At 55.0% G+C, this 18,703-nt stretch overlaps 1 protein-coding gene across 1 annotated transcript; it reads right to left on the reverse strand.

The window, feature by feature from the left end:
- Positions 1 to 1,712: 1,712 nt before the first annotated feature.
- On the reverse strand, positions 1,713 to 3,486 carry SOX14 (SRY-box transcription factor 14). Its single transcript, XM_066193803.1, has one exon. The coding sequence runs from the start codon at positions 3,484 to 3,486 to the stop codon at positions 2,764 to 2,766; it is 723 nt and encodes a 240-aa protein (XP_066049900.1). The 3' UTR covers positions 1,713 to 2,763.
- Positions 3,487 to 18,703: the final 15,217 nt, after the last annotated feature.

Raw genomic sequence — 18,703 nt, forward strand, 5'->3', positions numbered from 1 at the left:
TTTTCTTCACCCCTCTCTCTCTCTCCCTCTCTTTCTTTCTGTTTTTGGTTTCCCTTTGACATCAAAGTCAGTAATCGGTTCATTGCAGTGTCAAGATCATTATTTAATTTATTTATCTCCACGAGTTAAATAGCTACACACCTGCAAGCGGGGCGGGAGGGTTGGAGGGATAACACGGCGCAGGGAACGGGAACGAAAAACGGCGAGCAGAGGTTGCGGAGGGGCGAGCGGGGCGGGAGGGGGACGGAGAGGCAGCGAGGAAAAGAGAATGAGAAGCAGGAAAAGAGGGAGAGTAAAGAGAGAGGGAAATAGGAAAAGAGAAAGGGAGAAAGAGAAGGAGAACGGAAGGAGAGAAGGGGAAAATGTGAGAGGGAGAGAGAAGGAGATAGAGTTAATAAAGATAAGGAAAGAAGGTAAAAAGGAAGGCTGGGAGGAAGGAAAGGGGGGGGAAACAGTGAAAAGGGAAAGAAAAGAGGGAAGGGGAAAGAAGAGAGCGAAAGAAAGAAGGAAAGTAGGAAGGAAAGATCCCCGCCAAAGTTTCCAGTCCTGTCGCTCCGCGCTCACCGCCTCGCCCCGATGTTTCCCCGAGGCCCCGGCCGACACCGAGCCCGTTCCCCGCAGCCGCCGGAGCGGCCCCGAGGGTCTCCGGCCTCAGGGGTACGGGGCGACTCCCAAAGTTCAGCCTCGGTTCGGGGGAGCGGGGCACGGGCGCGGGGCACCCCCCTTTGCCCCACGACCGGCGTGGCCCGGGCGGGCCGGGGCCGGCGCTCCCCCCGCCCGGCTCTGCCTCCGACCATTGTCAGACTAATGCGGGTGGATGTCGGAGGACACTGAGCTATCGGTGTTATCAGCCGGGCTGACAGCGCCTGTCAGCTGGGGTTACATCAGCGCCCGCCGCCGCCGCGCCGCCCCACGCCGGCCGCAGCCAGCCCCGCGTGTCCCAGCGGATCGTCCCGCGGCTCCCAGGCCCTCCCCAAGCCAGCTCCTTTAATTGTCCTCATTTGTAAGAGCCGTTTTGTCATGCTAAACAAGGCTGGAGCAGCCATTCTAACCTCTCCTTTCAGCCCTTTTCTCCTCTCCCCTTTTGTTTACCTTCGCCTGATCTCTCATTTATTTATCTATCTATTCTTCCCCCGCTTACCCTCCCATTCAAGCCCCATGTATGTTAATTGTGTTACGCCGTTTAATTCTAACATCGGTCTCCAAAGAGCACTTAATGAGCAAAGCACATCCAAACACGCGGCGCTCCGGCTATTCAGCCCCTCCAGACGGATCCTCTGCCTCTTCCTCCTTCCCCTCGGCTCTGCCCCCCGACTCCCTCCCTCCGCCGAGGGAAGAGCCCCCCGAACACCGCTAATTGATCCGCGCAAGACGCTGAATCCAAACCACCCCCTTCCAGCACCGCCAAACGCTCCCCCTCCCCGCTCCGAGTATTTCCTCGCACCGCTAAAACTTCAACGCCGCGGAGGCAACTTTGGGAAAAGCCGGTTCCCCGACGGGACGGGGGGGTGGGGAGGCGGGGAGCAGCCCCCGGCAGCCCCCCGGCTTCGCTCCGCTCCGTCCCGTCTTTTCGCAAGTTTTCTCCGCCCGCAGCCGCGTTTCCCCGACGGGCTCCGAGCGGAGCCCGACCCGGCACGGCACGGCACGGCTCCGGAGCGGCCCCGGCCCGGGGAGAGCCGCGGGCTGCGGGCGGGGGTCGCTCCCAGGCCCCCGGTGCGGGCCGCGGGGGCTGCGTCCCCGCACTCACACCACGCTCTCGCCTCGTTTGATGACAGATTGTCTTTATTCAAAACGTCTTTGTTCAACAAATGAAAAGGTTTAACGAGGTAAAGTCCTGCCGGATACATCTTAGTTTCTGTTTCTTCTTGCCCAAGACATTGTGAAAACATATTTAAATTGCCATCGGTTTTTATTCGGTTTTTCGTTATTATTAGTAGTAGTAGTAGTATTAATTTTTTTTACAATTCTACTGCCTGACTTCATACCTGACGCTCTGTCTAAAGTAAACTTAGATCTAGTCTCACTGGATCACACAAATTTAAGGACTATCTGTTTTAAATTAAGCAAACACTATCATATGTTTTAAATATAAATGTTTCTCCCCGTCCTTTTTTTTTTTCTTTTTTTTTTCTTTAACTTTGAAGAGCCTTTTTTTCTGACATGAAAAGCAATTTTACCTAGTAGTACGTGGTGGCAAAATATATATATATATTTATATATATATAACACAGCTGATCTCGTCTTTCAATGTGCAAAAGGAAAACAACAAGAAAAAAAAATAAAATCAGAGTAAGACAGGGACTTCCCAAAGTCAAGTCCAAGTGACATGAGACCCTGGAGAACTCAGACATTAAGAGAATAAATAAAAATCGAAACCGCTTCTCTCTCTCTCCCTCTTTTTTTTCCTTTTTTCTCTTTTTCTCCCCGCTTTGTCCCGAAAGGGCAGTTCAAGGTTCACTTTTCTTTTCTGTTTTTTTTTTTAAACACATTTACAACTCTTACAAGTGCCGGGCTCCTATCTGCCCCCGCGATTGCAGATCCCCCCCGAGCCTGGGGCCAGCTCTCGTGGCGAGCTTTAGGCGAGAGCATCTCCGAGGCAGCGTCCGCGTCTGTCCCGGCCCGGCGACGGGCGGCAGAGTCCTGGTTCGGGTGGCCTTTTTTGCTCCTGCAGGTTTTATGTACATGCACACACGGAGGAATCCCAGTTCCAGCTGCCGGCCGGGGTGGGGGACACACGCACACACACACGCCCGTGGGTGGGTGTTACATGGCAGTCGCGTGTGCTGAAGAATAGGGGTCTATCCCAGTCTTGGTCATGCCTGGGAATAATATGTAGGCAACTGGAGGTTGCAAACTGGAAGCCGACCAAGCGGTACAGTTACACGGCACGACATAGCCCGGGTTAGTTGGCGAGGGGTGAGTGTGGGTGTGTTGGCTGGGGCAGCTCAAGCTGCCGAACGCCCCGTTCTGGTATCCCAAGGTGGAGGCGTAGGGCAGGGTGCTGGTGGCTAAGGTGTGAGGAACCTCAGTCATCTTCTGAATGGCGCTGGAGCTGAACTGGCTGGGGTCAAGTAAGGAGTAAGGTGCTGAGGTGGGAGGCAGGAAAGCCCTGGCCTTCTCCGGGGAGCTCAGCAGCGAGTCAGTGGCCCCCACGGGAAGCCCGGCGGCCTTTAAGGGATCTGTTTCCCCGAGGTAAGGCAAAGGGAAGACATACCTGTCCTTTTTCAGCAGGTTCTTGGGCTTGCGCCGGGGCCGGTACTTGTAGTCGGGATGCTCCTTCATGTGCTGCGCCCGCAGCCGCTTGGCCTCGTCGATGTACGGGCGCTTCTCCGCCTCGGAGAGCAACTTCCACTCCGCGCCCAGCCGCTTGCTAATCTCCGAGTTGTGCATTTTGGGGTTCTCCTGGGCCATCTTGCGCCGTTGGCCGCGGGACCACACCATGAAGGCGTTCATGGGGCGCTTGATGTGGTCGCTGGGCTTGGACATGCTTCGGCCGGGCGGGCGGGCGGGCGGGCGGCTCTGCGGGGCGCGGCGCGGCGGCTCGGGGCGCCGGACGGCGGCGGCAGGACGAGGAGGAGGAGGAGGAGGAAGAACGGCGGGAGAAGGCCGGAGGAGCCGGAGCAGCGGCAGGAGCGGGGCTCAGCTGATCATCACAGGTCCTCCGCCAAGGCCGTCCCCGGCGGGAGCCGTGCCGGGGCGGGGCGCGGAGCAGCGCGGAGCGGCGCGGAGCGGAGGCCCGCGGGGCCCGGCGGGCTCTAGGCGGGCGGGGAGCCGCCGGGCGCAGCACCGGGCCGGCGGTGGGGACGCGGGGCGGTGCGGGGCAGTTCAAAGGCGCGGGGCTGCGGCGGGCAGGCTGACATAGCGGCAGGGCGGTCACAGCGCGGCCGGGCGCCCAATCAGCGCGGAGGGGGCCCGCTTAAAAAGAGAGGGAGAGAGGAAGGGCGAGAGGAAGAGGAGGGGAGGGGACAGCGGAGGGAGGAGGAGGAAAGAAAGGAGGGGACAGGAGGACCCCCACCCCGCCTTCCAACGCGCGGATTAAAAGGAAGGCTTTTGTGAGTTGCTGCGCTACTAGCAGCTGTGGAGGAAGGGGGAAGGAGAAGGGGGTCGTCCCCATCTTCCTCATCCTCCCCCATGCCTGGGGTGTGCGGAGCGGGGCCGGTCCCGGCGTCCTCCGGGCTCCGCCGCCGCCGCCGTCGGGGCTGCGAGCGCCGCGTTCCGCCGTGCGCCCACCGCCGTCCGCTTGCCCCCCGCTGCCCCCGCCTTCCCCGCGCTCCCGGCCGCTCTCCCGCTTCCCCAGCTCCCCCCCCCTTCCCCGCTCCGCAGCCCTGCTTAACCCCGGGAGCCGGCCCGCGTCCCGGCTTGCTTTGAATAATTGCCTGCCTCCCGTGAAACGCCCGTGGGGAAAATATTTATTAAATGGAAACAATTGTCCCGGCTCCCGGGGGGGACCGCGTTTGTTCCGGGCTTATTGGTTTTTAGCACCTGCTTTGGTTAACAAACCTGCTCTGAAAAGGCCCCCCCGGGCCGCTCCCTGCCCCCGCCCGCCCGCGTCCGACAGCGGCCGGGGAGAGAAACGAGATGTCTGGGGGGGATCCCGGGACGGGCGGGGGGCGGTCGGCCCGGCCCCTCCGGGGTCCCCCCGCGCCTCTCCGCCCGAAACTTCGTCTCCTGCCCGAGGGGAGCCTCCGCCGAAGGCAGCTCCGTGCCGAGCCGCAGCTCCTGGGGGGCTCTCGGGCACACCCCCGCCTCTAAATAATATTAATAATAATAATATAATAGACCACCTTCGCCCTTTTTTCCTCCTTCTTCGCAAGAAATGACTTTCATTTCCCGGCAGAGCCCTGTGCGTGCGGAGCCGGGGAGGAGGAGGAGGGAGATGAGGAGGAGGAAGAAGGAAGGGGCCGAGGATGTGGAGTCCACTCACCTGGACGGGGCCGGCAGCGCTCGCGGCTTTGGCTCTGCTGCCGCCGGCGCCGTCCCAGAGGCTTTTTTCGTTGCGCCCAGAAATGCGCCGCGAATTTCCCGGCCCGCGCCAGGACCCCCTTAGCCCAGAGCGGGGACGGCGGGCGGGACCTCCCCGGGCGGGATCCTCCCGCTGCGTTCCCCATCTTCCTCAGGGGAATTTGCCCCATCCCAGGGTGGGATTCCCCGAGCTTCCCCCCGTCGGGACGCTCGCCACGGGCCGGGGTTGGGGCGTCCGAGCGCTGCTCGCCCCGGCAAGTACCCGCGGGCCTGGCCCTGGCCGTGGTAGGATGACACGCGTGGAAACTTCTTTTTTACCCCACTTTTTTTTCCGCGGAATTAGCGCTATCGGCAGCCCCAGCCGCCGGCGCACTGCCCCACGGAGCTGCCGCGGTCAACACCCGCTGGGAAAGGCGCCCGGAGCCGCTGCTCCTCGCCCCTCTCCTCTGCACCGTGTGCCTTTCCCCTCCGACGGGTAAAACACAAAACTCCCTTCGCTTTTATTGTTTCTTTTCAAATTCTTCCAAGGAGGGGGAGAAATTGTATTGCTCGTCATCCCTCGGGGAGATTAAACGAGAGAAGCCGGGCGTCGTTCTCAGAAATCCGGGTGGCAAAACCGTTCGGGAGGGAGCGATGGCTCGCAGCCTTGCCTGCTCCCGAAAAGTCTTTCCAATCAGTTAATGTTGCTTCGCAATATTAATGATAAAAAATCGGCAGCCCGGCGTTCATTGGCTGCTGCCTCGCCGTGCTGCAGCACACACGCTCCATCAGCTCGGGGCATTTTGGGCTCCGGTTTGTTCATTTACATCCCATAAATGCCCCCGCTTAAAAAAAAAAAAAATAAAAAAAAAAAAGGAAGAGAAAGATTTCCTTCAAGATTTCAACACTTCCATCCTTAAATATTTAAATGCTTCCATTTCCGCCCTAAATCCTTTGTCCAGGAAGGGCATCTGTTGCAGTTGTACAGCCCCCGGGGTCGGATTTTAAAAACTTTGTATCCTTTTTGGGGGTTGGGTTTTGGGTTGGTTTGTTGTTTTTTTTTTTCCTTGGGGAGGGCAGCAATTTGCAAGGCGGTGACTGAAATCCTATTTCTCTTCACCAGCTTGTTTAGACACCAAAACTAATGGTGCGATTATTATTCTTGAATGATATCATGGTAATGCAGAGAGATAAGAATGGCCTGATAGGGAAACATTAAAATTGTATTCTTGGAGATAGTTCATTTGGAGTAACTTTAAATTAGATGAGATCATGTAGCCCGAGATCCAGTATCAGCATAAATAGAGCTGTATTTCTGCCTTCAGCCTCCTCCTCCTCCTCACAGGAATCACGATCGGGCTTGCAACTGCCAAAAGTGAGAGGTGAAGAGCACCTAGAATTTGAAAATACCCTCGATCCAAACTTTATTTAGGAAATATTGGATCTTTAAATAACTTTTTTTATTATTATTATGCTTCAGGCACTGGGAAAGGGAGGGGATTTTAAATTGATTTTTAATTGAAGGAAGCACGTTTTGGAAAGACTTCCAGGTTTCTGGGGTTTTTCAGAGGCCCTGAAGATTCAGGTCCTGCTTGCTGTTCTGTGGGACCTGGTGAGATTCCCACCACCAGGAACACTTTTTTCCAAATACCCAGAATTAGCTCAGTGCACAGAATCCCACCAGGCATTGCAGGGGATGATTATATTCCTGCTTTTCCCTCATATCTGGTTATTTTACATGCAAGTGCACACATACATTTTGTTACGCGTGTGCCACATATTAAAAAAGACCCTTTTAATCACATGCCATCAAATAATATTTTCTGGGAGAGATATATGGAAAATATATGCACAGAGCAGCTCATCCGGGCAGCAGCACTGATGTGTTCACAGATACTGTGCAGAACAGACTGGATACTTACAGGTTATTCTTTTTGCATTTTTACGGTGTTTCTTGCTCAATTTCATCCCCCAACCCCTGAAAAAGGCATTTATTCAGCTCCAGCTATGAAGAGTTACAGGGATCCAGCCTCCTGCATGGAGAGATTTAGTGGAGCAGGTCACTGCCCTGTACATCCCTGACAGAAGAGGGGAGCAGTGATGGATGTGGCAGGTTGGATCATCCCACGAGCTGCCTGCTCATGCTGGCCAACAAGAGATGCTCCCTAGGAAGGCACCACCTTCCATGGCAGAGAGCTGGAGAATAATTTGCCTCAAAACTCAAGATTCCTCCTGGATTAGAACCTGGTTTATGCCCCGAGGCAGAAGTTTTCAGCCCTTTCCAAACTTAATTTTTGTTCTGCACATTTTATCCGTGTGTGATACAACCTCATCCCATCCCTTCCTTCCTTTAGTGCAATGCTTCCTTCCTTTAGCGCAATGAGAGCTAAATAGCTCTCATTCCTCACAGGTGAGCTGTTCAGTGCTCTTTTGCAGCACCATTTATATTTGTGGCTTGCTGTTAATGAGGAAGGTGATGGGTATTTGCAGGGATTTCCCTCCTTGCTCAGGCTCCCTGCAGGTGACAATCCTGTGGTGCGGCCAGTCACCCTGGGGAGCCAGCAGTGATGTGAGTCCTGTGTCCTGCTGCCTCTGTGGGCACCTCTTCACTGGGGTGAAGGTCCTGATCAGTGAGCCAGTGCAATGTCTGACAGAAAAAATATGGCTCGAATTATACCAGCCTTCCCAGAGCATCAAATTCAGCAGTTATGGAATTACAGAATCATAGGATGGTTTGGGCTGGAAAGGACCTTTAAAGGTCATTGAGTCCAAGCACTTTGCAATGAGCAGGGACACCTTCCACTGGAGCAGATTGCTCAGAGCCCCATCCAACTTGAATGTTTCCGGGAATGAGGTGTCCACCACCTTTCTGGGCAGCCTGTGCCAGGGCCTCACCACCCTCGTTGTGAAAATCTTCCCGTCTCTGTCTCTCCCAGGCCTCCAGTTGTCTGTGTGTTGCTGTGTGGATGTGCTGCAGTGAGCAGTGAGAGTGCCACCAGGCCAGCAGCCTCCTGGGGTGACATTGCTGTCATTGTGAGGACACCATGCTGTGTCAGAGAGCCTCGAAGCTGTCCCCATGGAATCAGGCAGCAGCTTCGACCCCATGGAATCCACAAGGACTCTCTGGGTACCATCCTGCTGGAGACTCCTGAGGCAGTGCCACGTCTGTGCCACCTCCTAAGGTCTTCCCTTAGCAACTTTAGCGGTTAAACAATGAGTGGCTGAAGGGTTGTTCATCATTCCCAGGGTGAGAAATGCCTGGTGGAAACCCACTGGGAGTCCCCTCCCACGCTGCAGAACCCCATGGGTGCACCAGCCCACCTGCCCAGGGAGGGGACCCTGGACACCCCCCTGGATTTTGCTTTCCCTGCAGCAGGAGGCAGAGCTGAGGATTCTCTACAGTAAATAAGTGCATTCACTGTGGCCATGGATGTAAACCCAGGGGCTTGACACAACATTGACTTCCCAGATATTGTATGGCCAGGGAGCTTCAGTCATTGTCAGCAGCATGAAGGGAAGGATAAAGGACCTGAGCTCAGGAGTGCAGAGCAGGCTTGTAAGGAGAGGCTGTATCTCTTATTAGACCAACTGATACAGTCAGAAAAAAAAAAAAAAAAACAAAAAACCCAGACAGGTTTTCAGGCACATGAGCTCTGAAATAGAAGCAACAACTTTCACGAGAAGTGCCAAGGCTGAACTCTTTATCTCCCACACTCCCCTGCCTCCACTCCTGGGGAGGCTGATGGCTTCATCACTGTGATCCAGCCTTCCTCCCTGGGCTGGGATGGAGCTCTGGAATGGGATTGCTCCCTGTGATCCAGCCATCCTTCCCAAGGTGGGATGAAGCCCTGCAGTGGGATTGCTCCCAGTCAAGCATCAGGCATGGAGAAACACAGGTCCAAATCTAGAAGAAAAGCTCAGAGTAAGGAAGGGAAGTGACCTGCTGGGTTTGGTGTGTCAGGTGAGCTCTGGAGTAGCTTTTTTCTGGATGGTTGACATGGAAGAGGCCTGTGGAAAGTACATGGTGTTCAGGCAGACGTGACCAACTTTGTGTTCTGCAAACAGAGGATACACCTAAAATATTGTCTGGTTGTGTTTCTAACACAGTTAAATAACATGAGCAGTGGAGATCAGGCCACGATGCAAATGTACAGAGGAAAATACTCGTTCTAGTGATATGAGTACTCTCAACACCAGCTCAAAGGCTCAGGGTTCCTGCAAATCTGTGTCTCGTCCCCGAGTAGCACATTTTGCATTTGGATATCTGAATGTGACCAGTGATGTTTAAAAGCAGCCACCACCCATGCCCCCAAGGGTCACGGTGCTGGAGCTTCAGAACCATCTGTAGTTTTAGTGAAGCGTGGTTAAATACATGTCCACTCCATTTGTTTTGGGTCTGTCAGCATCACACACAAGCTGGAGGAGGATTTTTCTGTCCAAACTGCCCTGTTTGGTCAGGGTGCCCCCTCTTGTGAACCTCTGCCCCCTCAAACACAGCCAGGCCCTCAGCACAGTCAAGCTTCCCACCTAAATGAACCGAACCAAACCATACAGGAGCCCTGAAGTTTCTTCCCTGCTCTTCTCACAGACCCTGATGTGGCAGGAACACAAAGCCTGTGAGAAGGTAGCACCTGAGACCCATCAAAGAGATGATAAACAGCCAATTTATCTTACTGGAAGGTCTCCAGACCTCTCCTCACTACTCCTACAACTGTTCTCAGGGTGAAGTTACGGGGGTCGGTTGGGGTATTTTAAGCACTGAAGACCATTTCTTCCCCATGACACATTCCTAGGATAATGGGAATCCTGGGAACTCCCAGGACCACTAGTGGCTGCCTGCCATCATCCTGGAGAAGTCATTTGTCATGTGGTCCAAAATGATCAGGAAAACCTCCAGAGCAGTTAGGATTTAAGCATGTTATTTAGGTCCTGGATTGCTGGAGAAGAACCACAGTTGTGTAAGAGATGCTCCAGCAAGAAAGAGATTCTCCAGTAAGCAAGAGATGCTCCATGCTGTCCCCTACTCCGTGGCGTAAGAGACAACCAGAAGTGACAGATGCTCTTCTGCCTCAGGCCTGATCCCCTCCAAAGTCTGTGCAGAGCACATGGAACATCCTGATGCTCTCGGCAGAACCTGTGTGGCAAACACAGCTTTGGGTTGAAGTGGTGAAACCAGGTCTGAGCAGCCACTCAGTGCTGCTGCTCAGTGAGAACTCAGCCCTGCCACTGACCTCACTGAGTGAGCCAGCTCTGGGAAAACCACAGGGCACGTATGCACCCAAGCAGTCTGAAAAGGCAACGGCTCCCATCCAAAGGCTGTTTTACGGGAGTCCAGATGCCTCTGAGATGTCTTTTGTTTCTTGCCAGATGTTTGTGGTGGCATCTTGGAGCAAAGCTTCTCCCTGGCTCACCCCCAGCCTGGGAATTGCCCTCAGAGGCTCAGCAGAGCAGAGCACCTCGAGCAGGGAAGGTGTCCACACGCTGCACGTAGACTTTGTGTGGAGGTCGCATTTGCTCTGAGGTGTCAGCTGGGAATCAAATGCCCTGGCAGAGACCATGGTCTGGTGGGGAGTCAGCAGTGGGTCCCCAGAACTCAGGGGAAGAGCCCCCAGTGTCCTCTCCAAGCCTGCAGAAGCCATTCCTCTGAGGAATTAGCAGGTCTGTGGTCTCCAGCCATGCGATGGTCCCCAGAACCCTCCCTGGGCCTGGGAGTGACCTCCTGCCCAGCCACGCCGGGAAACAAGCCTGGAGAGCCAGGAGAGAGGGAAACAGCATGCCAGACTCCAAAAAATGAGTCACCCAAAGGGATGGAGGCAGCAAACATTAGGATGGAGAAATCCCAAATCCTCTGAGCCATTTGGAGATTCCCTTTGGTGGGGGTTACAGCCTGGCTGAGATCCACCAACCCTGCTGCAGGACTGACATGAGGGCTGGGAGCAGAGCTGCACCGGCTTGCAGCTTCCAAAGGAATTCCTGGTTTGTGCTGGACGTGCCCTCTCCTGCCCTCTCCAGCCTGGTCCTGCTCATTCCACCACAGCATCCCTGACTCCCTTCTTCCCTGGCAAACAGACCCCTCTCTCCACAGGAAACTTTGGGGGAAGTCTCAGGAACTAACTTTGGGGGATGGTACAGATTGCATGATCATGGCTTGAGGAAATTATTATATTTTTAATTAAATTTTGTGTGCTGTGCACAGATACTACAGTAGTGGGCCCTTTATCAATTGTTAACACGAATACTAATGAATACTAATGCTAATCATTTGTTTCTGGAAACAAATACAAAGATATTTGATGGGGGAAGAAAAAAAAAAAAACTCTCTGAATTTTAACACCAAAAACAATGAAAAGCATTTCAGGCCGGCGGTGGCAGAAGACAAAACCCCACGGTCACAATGCGGTGACACCGAACGTGAGACTCTCGCATTAACGACTCCGGCACGGCACGGCCGGCCTCCGAAAACGACTCAAGGAACAACTCCAACAACCTCGGCCCAAAACTGCAGCGGGCGCTGCCCGGGAGGCACGGGAGGGAAAGCGCTGCAGGGCACAGCCACGGCTCCTCCTCCGGAGTCCTGCGGGGACCGGCACCGGGACGGGGACCGGGACGGCTCGGTGCCGATGCGGCCGCTCCGTTCTTTATTCCTCGCGCTGATTTACAAGGCGCCCATCTCCCTCCAGCAGCTGCTTGTGCTTTACGAGGTTTTGCAGATGAAAGCCAACGCGATTTCCACCCACCCAGCCCAAACGGGAAGGCGCGCTCAAGTAACCCTTTCCTAGCCTTGGAGCCAGGGATTCTGCGGGGAGCAATTTAGCCGGCAGGAGATTCCAGGAAGGGCAATTAATGAAAGGCTTGGATGAAGCTTGTCTTGTATCTCGTTCCAAGCACGGCCGTAGAGGTTTGCGCTGGGGGCAAACGTTAAAGGCAGGGCCTGCTCTGGAGCACACCCAGTCTGCAGCATCTGCAGATTTCTCCCCCAGGATAAATAACTGAGGTATCTCCGTCACTCGGGGCTGTTCAAATTATTCATAGCAAATAAATTACCAGGTGTATTTAGTCTGTTGTCGTTTCTCCCCCCCCCCCCTCCCGCCCCCCCTTTTCCTACCCGCTCATGAATCACTTGGAAATAGATTCTGATTTCTGCAAGTGTGTCTATTAGTCATGATAAGGAGCCGTGGCACGGCACAGGCAAAGGCAGGGGCCAACGGGCTGTGGGCAAAGGCTCATTACTGGCCTTGAGTCTGCATCTCAGAGGTGATTCAGGTCCTGCTTCCGAGACCGACTGATGTTTTCCCCACTTCATTTTTACGAGCAATGGGAGCAAGAGGAAGGACGGCAGAGATGCTCAGCACAAACCCTCTCTGGCAGGCAGGAATCCCCTGCTTCTCCTGCAAACGGGGCTGCTCCAACACAGACCATGACCCCTGTGGGGTTGGTGGACCATGCCAGTGCCACTCTGACCCCCGGGCATGTCGATATCCACGGGTGCCTCCCAGATCTGAGCTCTCACGGCGGCCAACCAGGGCTGCCCGTGCACCTCCAAAACTCAGCACACCCGTCAGAACCACGAAGAGCGTTTCGTTCCCTCCTGTGGCAGGGCCAGTCTCAGCTCCAGGCTCTCCCATGGGAAGAAGAGCATCGGCCCCATCCCCTCTGCCCGAGCCCTTTGCCTCCAGAGACAATTCCCGTCCCAGCAGACTGACCCAGGCTCCCCGGATGGAGTTTCAGCATCCCGCTGGCTACGGTTGGAGGGAAAAAACTTGTCACAGCCGGAGTACAATTCGCACGCCCAACTTGGGCGGCCTGGGGAGGTGAGGGGATGCAGGTGGGAGGAGAGGAGGAGGGGCCGAGGCCGCCCTTCCTCTGCGGCACGTGGCGCTCAGGTTCCAGGGAAAGGGAGACGTGTCTGATTACTGGGCAAACAATAGTGAGCAGCGCTATTTAAACACATCCAATTACCGCTGTTATTCAGCGGGCAGAGGCCGATGTGAGAATGCAAACACAGGGAGAGCAGAAAGGTCTCTGCCGGGGAAAGCTGTAGGAGCCTTGTAACTCTGCCCTCTGAAAAGGGATTTAATCAGCAGCTGCTCATTGGCAGGGCAAGCAGGAAGAATGAGCGCTTTGTGCACTGAGCTGACTTTTCCCACTCCCTGGGGCACGCAGATAACTCCCCTGATCACCTCCCTCCCCTGGGAAGCGCTGCTTGATGGTACAGATCGAGCTGCTCCGTCCGGTCAAACACCGCCCGGGGCATCAGCCCGAAAGAAACATCTTCATTTCCCTCTGCTGCTGCTCCGACTCTGTTGTGATCCAGGGGTTTGTGATGACCAAGAGAATCCTAGGGCCCACCAGAGGTGCTGGGGGTGGGGGACTCCCCACTGACCTACCCAGACCGTGCCGTCCTCTCCCCTCCCCGCCGGTGCCGGGTTTAGTTCGGCAGTTTGGTCTCCCTGCCTCCTGCCCAGGAGGAGACCCGGAGTTTTCAGACCGAAGGAGTTTCCAGTGGCCAGTTTTACCAGGATCAAGGGAACCTGGCATCAGTGAGCTCAGTGCCCCCCTTCCGGCTGCGGTGACACGAGCAGCCGTGTGACGGGTCTCTCCCGGCCTCATTCTGCCGCTATCATCCATTTCTCCAGCCACTGGCGTCCCTAAATCCCAGAGGAGCAGTTTCCAAGAGACGAGCCCCCACCTCAGCCCAAGGGGCTCCATCTGACCCCTCGGCACGGGGAAGGTTCACTGCAGACGGGCAAATCGGTCCCACATGCTCCCCAAACGGAAGAATTTCCCCGATTTCATAGGATTAACGCTCTCACCAGAATCACAGGTGATTATTGCTCCCTTCGGTGCTTTCACATGGCTTGGAATAACGCCCCAGGGATCCATAACAATTAACCGACTTCAGCATCTCACGCTGCCGTCAGTCAGAGAGACACAGGAGGAGACAGCCTCCAAAATGAACCAAAGCAGAGGGAATAAGTAGTTTAGTCCTTTTCTTTGCTGTTATTCCCAAGTTAAACACCGGAGTTTCCCCCGTGGGATGACAACAATTTCTGCTTGAGCAGAAATTCACTGACATAAAGTGAAGATCGCTCTTTTATTTCTGTGCATGCGCTGCTTGTCAGTGACACGTCCCCAGAACTAACTCCAAAGAACAGGAGTAGAGGATCTTCCTTCTTGAATGGCGGCTTCTGGCTCCGGGAGCATCCGAGCACGGTTCCCCTCGAGGCTGAAGGTGTGCTGGGTCCCGGGGGAAGGCAGCTGGGCTGTGCCAAGGCTCCTGCTGATCCCATCGCTGCCCTGACACGTGCGGGGAGCGCGGTGCTTTCTGCCTTTTACGGAGAAGGATTCTTTTCCAGTTAATCAGTCCTGATCGTGTGTTTAATTGCTGCCCAAGGACTCTCTGTGAGTCACGCCGTGCTTTAGTCGGTACCTGTCAGGTCCGTGGTGCTGCCGGGGTCACAAGGCTTCGCTCCTCGTCTCTAGCAGGGTCTCAGGACAGAAGGGTGCAGGGACAAAGTGGGATGGGGATGCGGCCCCCTGGCACACCCCCAGGTGGGAACCGCTCCTGCCTGGTAGCAAAAAGACTGCAAAAATGTGATCTGCTCCAGGTGATCTTAGGTGCCTTCCAACCCAAAACATTCCATGAATCTATGAAAATGGATTGCAAAAATCCTGCCCGTTTCCATCTTTCTGTTGCAGTTGCAAAATATTTGTGTTTGGAGTCCTATTCCCTCGAAAGGGTTTTTTATTCTAATACTATTTCAATTTCTGTTCCCCTGACAAACCAGGAATGCTTCTCTGCAGGAAATTTTCCATTTTAAAAAGAATGGCGTTGCCGATATTCCACATTTTGAAATCTACAATAAATCACTCTAAAAGAAAAAAAAAAGGGGGGGGGAGGGGTGGAGAGAAAAGGAAACAGCTGCAAACTCAAATTAGGGTGAAACGCAGGGGATACAGTGGGGATGGCAGCGTTTATCTACTTTAAGGTGATTTTTTGGGGAAATAAAACTCTAAAACACTGGAGCCACAATATTTTAGCATCACAGCTCAAAAAAAGGCAGAAGGAATGGGGGCCTGCAGAAGGTCATGTCCAATGTCCTGGTGTGACAAGGCAGCGATTTCCCCATCCCAGTGTGGGACTGGTGGCACAAACCACCTTTGTAAAACACTCCCACTCATGTCTGGGAAAGGCGTGGATGGCACGGGCAGGTCCCAGCTGCTCCGAAATAGCTCAGTGCCACTGAAGTGAAAGGAGCAGCTCCAGACAGCAGCAGCCATGGCTGGAGCTGCCAATCCAAACTGCCTGGCTGGGGGAAACAGCACAGCAGCTCCAGAGCCTCGAGGGGAGAATCCGTGTGTCAAGCTGTGGGGAGGTGCCAGAAATATCTTAGGATGTGCTGATAGATGAGCAGAGTTTAAAAGTCTGCAAGAATAAACCTGAGGGATGTGCACAAGGTGGAGACTCAGCTGTGTGAGGGCCCAAAGAGAGAGTGCATCCGTGTGCGTGCAGATATCAGGGAATCAGAGAATCATGGAATGGTTTAGGATGGAAGGGACCTGAAAAATTCATCTGGTTCCAACCTTATTCCATGGGCAGGGACAACTTCTGCCAGCCCAGGTTGCTCCAAGCCCTGTCCAACCTTGAACACTTCCAGGGATGTGGCATCTCATCCACAACTTCACCCTCTTGCAACCCCAAAGCCCGCATTCCAGGACTGGGATTGCCCATCGCCGAACTCCTGCTCTCATGTGGAGTGGCAGAGCTGTGCCACGGTCTCAGGTGCCACAGATCCTCTCTGAACCCCCAACACAGCCCCCAAACCCTGCAGGAAGGCCTTTGGGCAGCAGGGAGAGGGTCTGGGAAGCTCTGCCTGGGGATCTGGCTGCTCAGCCGCTGTTTCCCTCAGTGGAGCCGGACAGCTCAACCTTTGTGCCGTGCTTTGAAACGTCCCCGGCAACTTCCCAGCGGGAGGAGAGGGGTTGTGATCCCCTTCTCCCTCCTCTCCCACACAGGCAGGGCTCATCCCGCTCCTGCCTGCCGCCGGGACCAGGAGGGGCTGCAGCGGGCTGGGCCGGGCATCTTTTCTTTGAAGTGTAGCAAAATCCTAAAGCTTTCATTCGGAGAGTGCAAATCACTGCTAAAAGCTCTCCCCTCTCTGACCCCCGTCTAGGAAACTCTAATCTAGCCTCACCCGCTTCACCGGTTTCCTTTTGTTTTTCGGTTGTTTCTGGTTTTCTTTCCGGTATTGACCTTTATGTTCAAGCGTAGCTGACTCCAGCTAGAAACAAAACCGCAGCCCCCTTCAACCAAGAGGTCCGTGATTTATTTAATTATTATGTTTTACACTGTTTCTCCACGGTGAACACACTCTCCAAAGCCCCCAGCGCTGGCTGCCCCGTTTGGATTAGCTAAAACACGTTTTTGCCGAGCATTACTGGGGTCGCTTTGGAGCTCGGAATGAGGATGATGATGATAATCGGGGGGCTCTGATAATCAGGGCGCTCGTTAGGCTCTGCTAATGAAAGACACAACCCTGAATCTATCCAAACGTGGAGTGCGTGGAGGGCAGGGGCCATGGGACCACCACGGCCGGTGTCGTGGTCCTGTCCGATGGCTACGGGACAGCTCCGCGGCCACAGGGCAAGGCGACATCTTCCCACAGTGACCGTCACAGTGACGGAGGCGGGGAGCACAGGGGGCAGAGAACCAGACATTTTCCTCGGCCTTGCAAGCAAACCCAGGAATTCCTGAGTTTTCCAGGACTGCTGGGCTTTCCTCCAGGGCAGGTGGAGCTGCCAAATCGCGGCTTTCCCGGCGCTAATCTGGGCGATTAGCGCGGAGTCGCCCCGGGGCCCGGGGGAGCGCAGGACGCATCGCTGCACTCGCCGCTCCTGCCTCCCCTCGCCCCGCCGTGCTAAGCGCGTTATCTGCGCCGGCCTGGTCGGGAGCCACAGCCCTTGGAGACCGAGCTGGAGCTCGGGCCGTGCTGCTTTCGGCACCACCCGGGCTGGGAAAACGCGGCCGGGAGGGCTGGAGTTCTGCACCAGTCGCTGCTGGTCTCACCGCGTGAGTTTTCCTGGGAGAAAAGCACCAGGCTGGGAGCCCTCTCTGCCCCGTGGGATGATATCCAATGGCAATGTTGCCTGCTTGTGTCTGCAGGGTGATAAACCCCCATAAATCTGCCTGAATGAAAAGCAAAATGAGGTTACAATTGCCTTCCCACATCCTCCCCACTCACCCAAGAGACCCAAACTTAAACCTGCTGGTGCAGACCCCACAAACTTGGGTTGGGTGCCTAGAACCAAAAGACAGACTCAGATTGTCCATTAAGGCTACATTAGAAGGATTCTGCACGTGCTGTGATGCCTCTGGTGACTTCTCCGAGGGTTTCCTGCTCTGGAGTGTTGTCAGAGCTGCTCCTTCCCTGCTCCTCTTGCTCCAGCCGCAGATGCTGCTGGTCCTTTGCCTCCTCTTCCAGCTCCAGGCGCAGTGAGGTGACACTTTAGTTGTTCCTTACTCTGTGCTTTGCCTTTAGATCTGACATCGAGGTGGCTGCTGGGATGAGCTGTCTCCTCCTGCTCCAGTTTGTCCCCCTGCTCCAGGTTTTTGGATTTCATCTCCTTCCTCAGTGCCCCCTAAAAACAGAACAGCAACGTTCCCAAGATGTTTCACAGAGCTGGAGGCCTGAGCGGCAGCTGCTCCTCCTCCACCTCTAGAAGGCAGCTTGCCCTGAGCCCTCGTGTGACAGCAGCACACACAGAGTCCAGAGCAGCACAAATGGGGATTCCTGTGGCCCTGTGCAGCAGGGGATGGTGACAGGGGCCCTGCTGTTCCCAGAGCAGGGGACGAAGCTCCTCTTCCCCAGTGCTGTTGTCCCTTCCATGGGGAGCGTCCCTGGTTGGGAGCAGGCAGGACCTTGCTCTGTGCTCTGAGTCAACCCTGCAAGAGCCGGCCTGGATAAAGTAAGTCTTCCCTCATTTTAAAACCAAACTCACCCCATGTCTTGGGTCCTCTCCTCACTGATTTCCAGCTGGGTGACATGGCTGATCTCCTGCTGCACTTGTCTGCTTTGCTTGTCCTTTTTAGTGACTCTTTAATACTTTGGATTGTTCATGTTTTATCTTCTTATTTGTTTTTCTCTAATGCCAACCTTCTTTAATCTCCCAAAGACATCCTTCTTCCCTCTCCCTGCTTTCCCTGACCAACTCTCCCTTTAGCTTCTTATTTTTACCTCTAAGTATCCTTTTGCTGATTTGGTGCTGTACCAAATTACTGTAGGGCTTCCTGCGTGTCTGAAGAGCTGCACTGCCCGGATGGCTCTGCCCCACACCCACTCTCTCCCTGGGGGCATCACTCCCTTCCCTGGAGAGCACCTCTCCCACCCTTGGAGTATCAGTCCCACTCTGGGATCACCACTCACCAACCAAAGAGCACCATTCCCTTCCTGGGAGCATCGCTCCCATTCCATGGAGCATCACTTCCACGTCGGGAAAGTCACTCCAGTCCTCGGGGTGCATCAGACCCTTCCCTGGGTCACGTCACTCCCTTCCTCGGAGCGCTCCGCTCCCACTCCGAGAGCATCACTCGCTTCCCTGGGCAGCTTCACTTCCGCCCTGGGGCCATCACAGCCGCTCTGGCAGCGTCACTCCCATCCCCGTGAGCATCACTCGCCCGCCGAGGTGCATCGCTCTCTCCCCGGTGTCCATCGCTCTGTCCCCGGTATCCATCCCTCCTCTCCCCGGTGTCCATCTCTCCCAT

This window comes from Chamaea fasciata, unplaced genomic scaffold (genome assembly GCF_029207755.1).
Source record: "Chamaea fasciata isolate MVZ Bird 193981 ecotype frontalis unplaced genomic scaffold, bChaFas1.0.hap1 SCAF_11, whole genome shotgun sequence".
Classification (NCBI taxonomy): domain Eukaryota; kingdom Metazoa; phylum Chordata; class Aves; order Passeriformes; family Sylviidae; genus Chamaea; species Chamaea fasciata.

Excerpts from the sequence above, each read along its gene's own strand:
- SOX14 (XM_066193803.1), bottom strand. The coding sequence starts at position 3,486 with ATGTCCAAGCCCAGCGACCACATCAAGCGCCCCATGAACGCCTTCATG.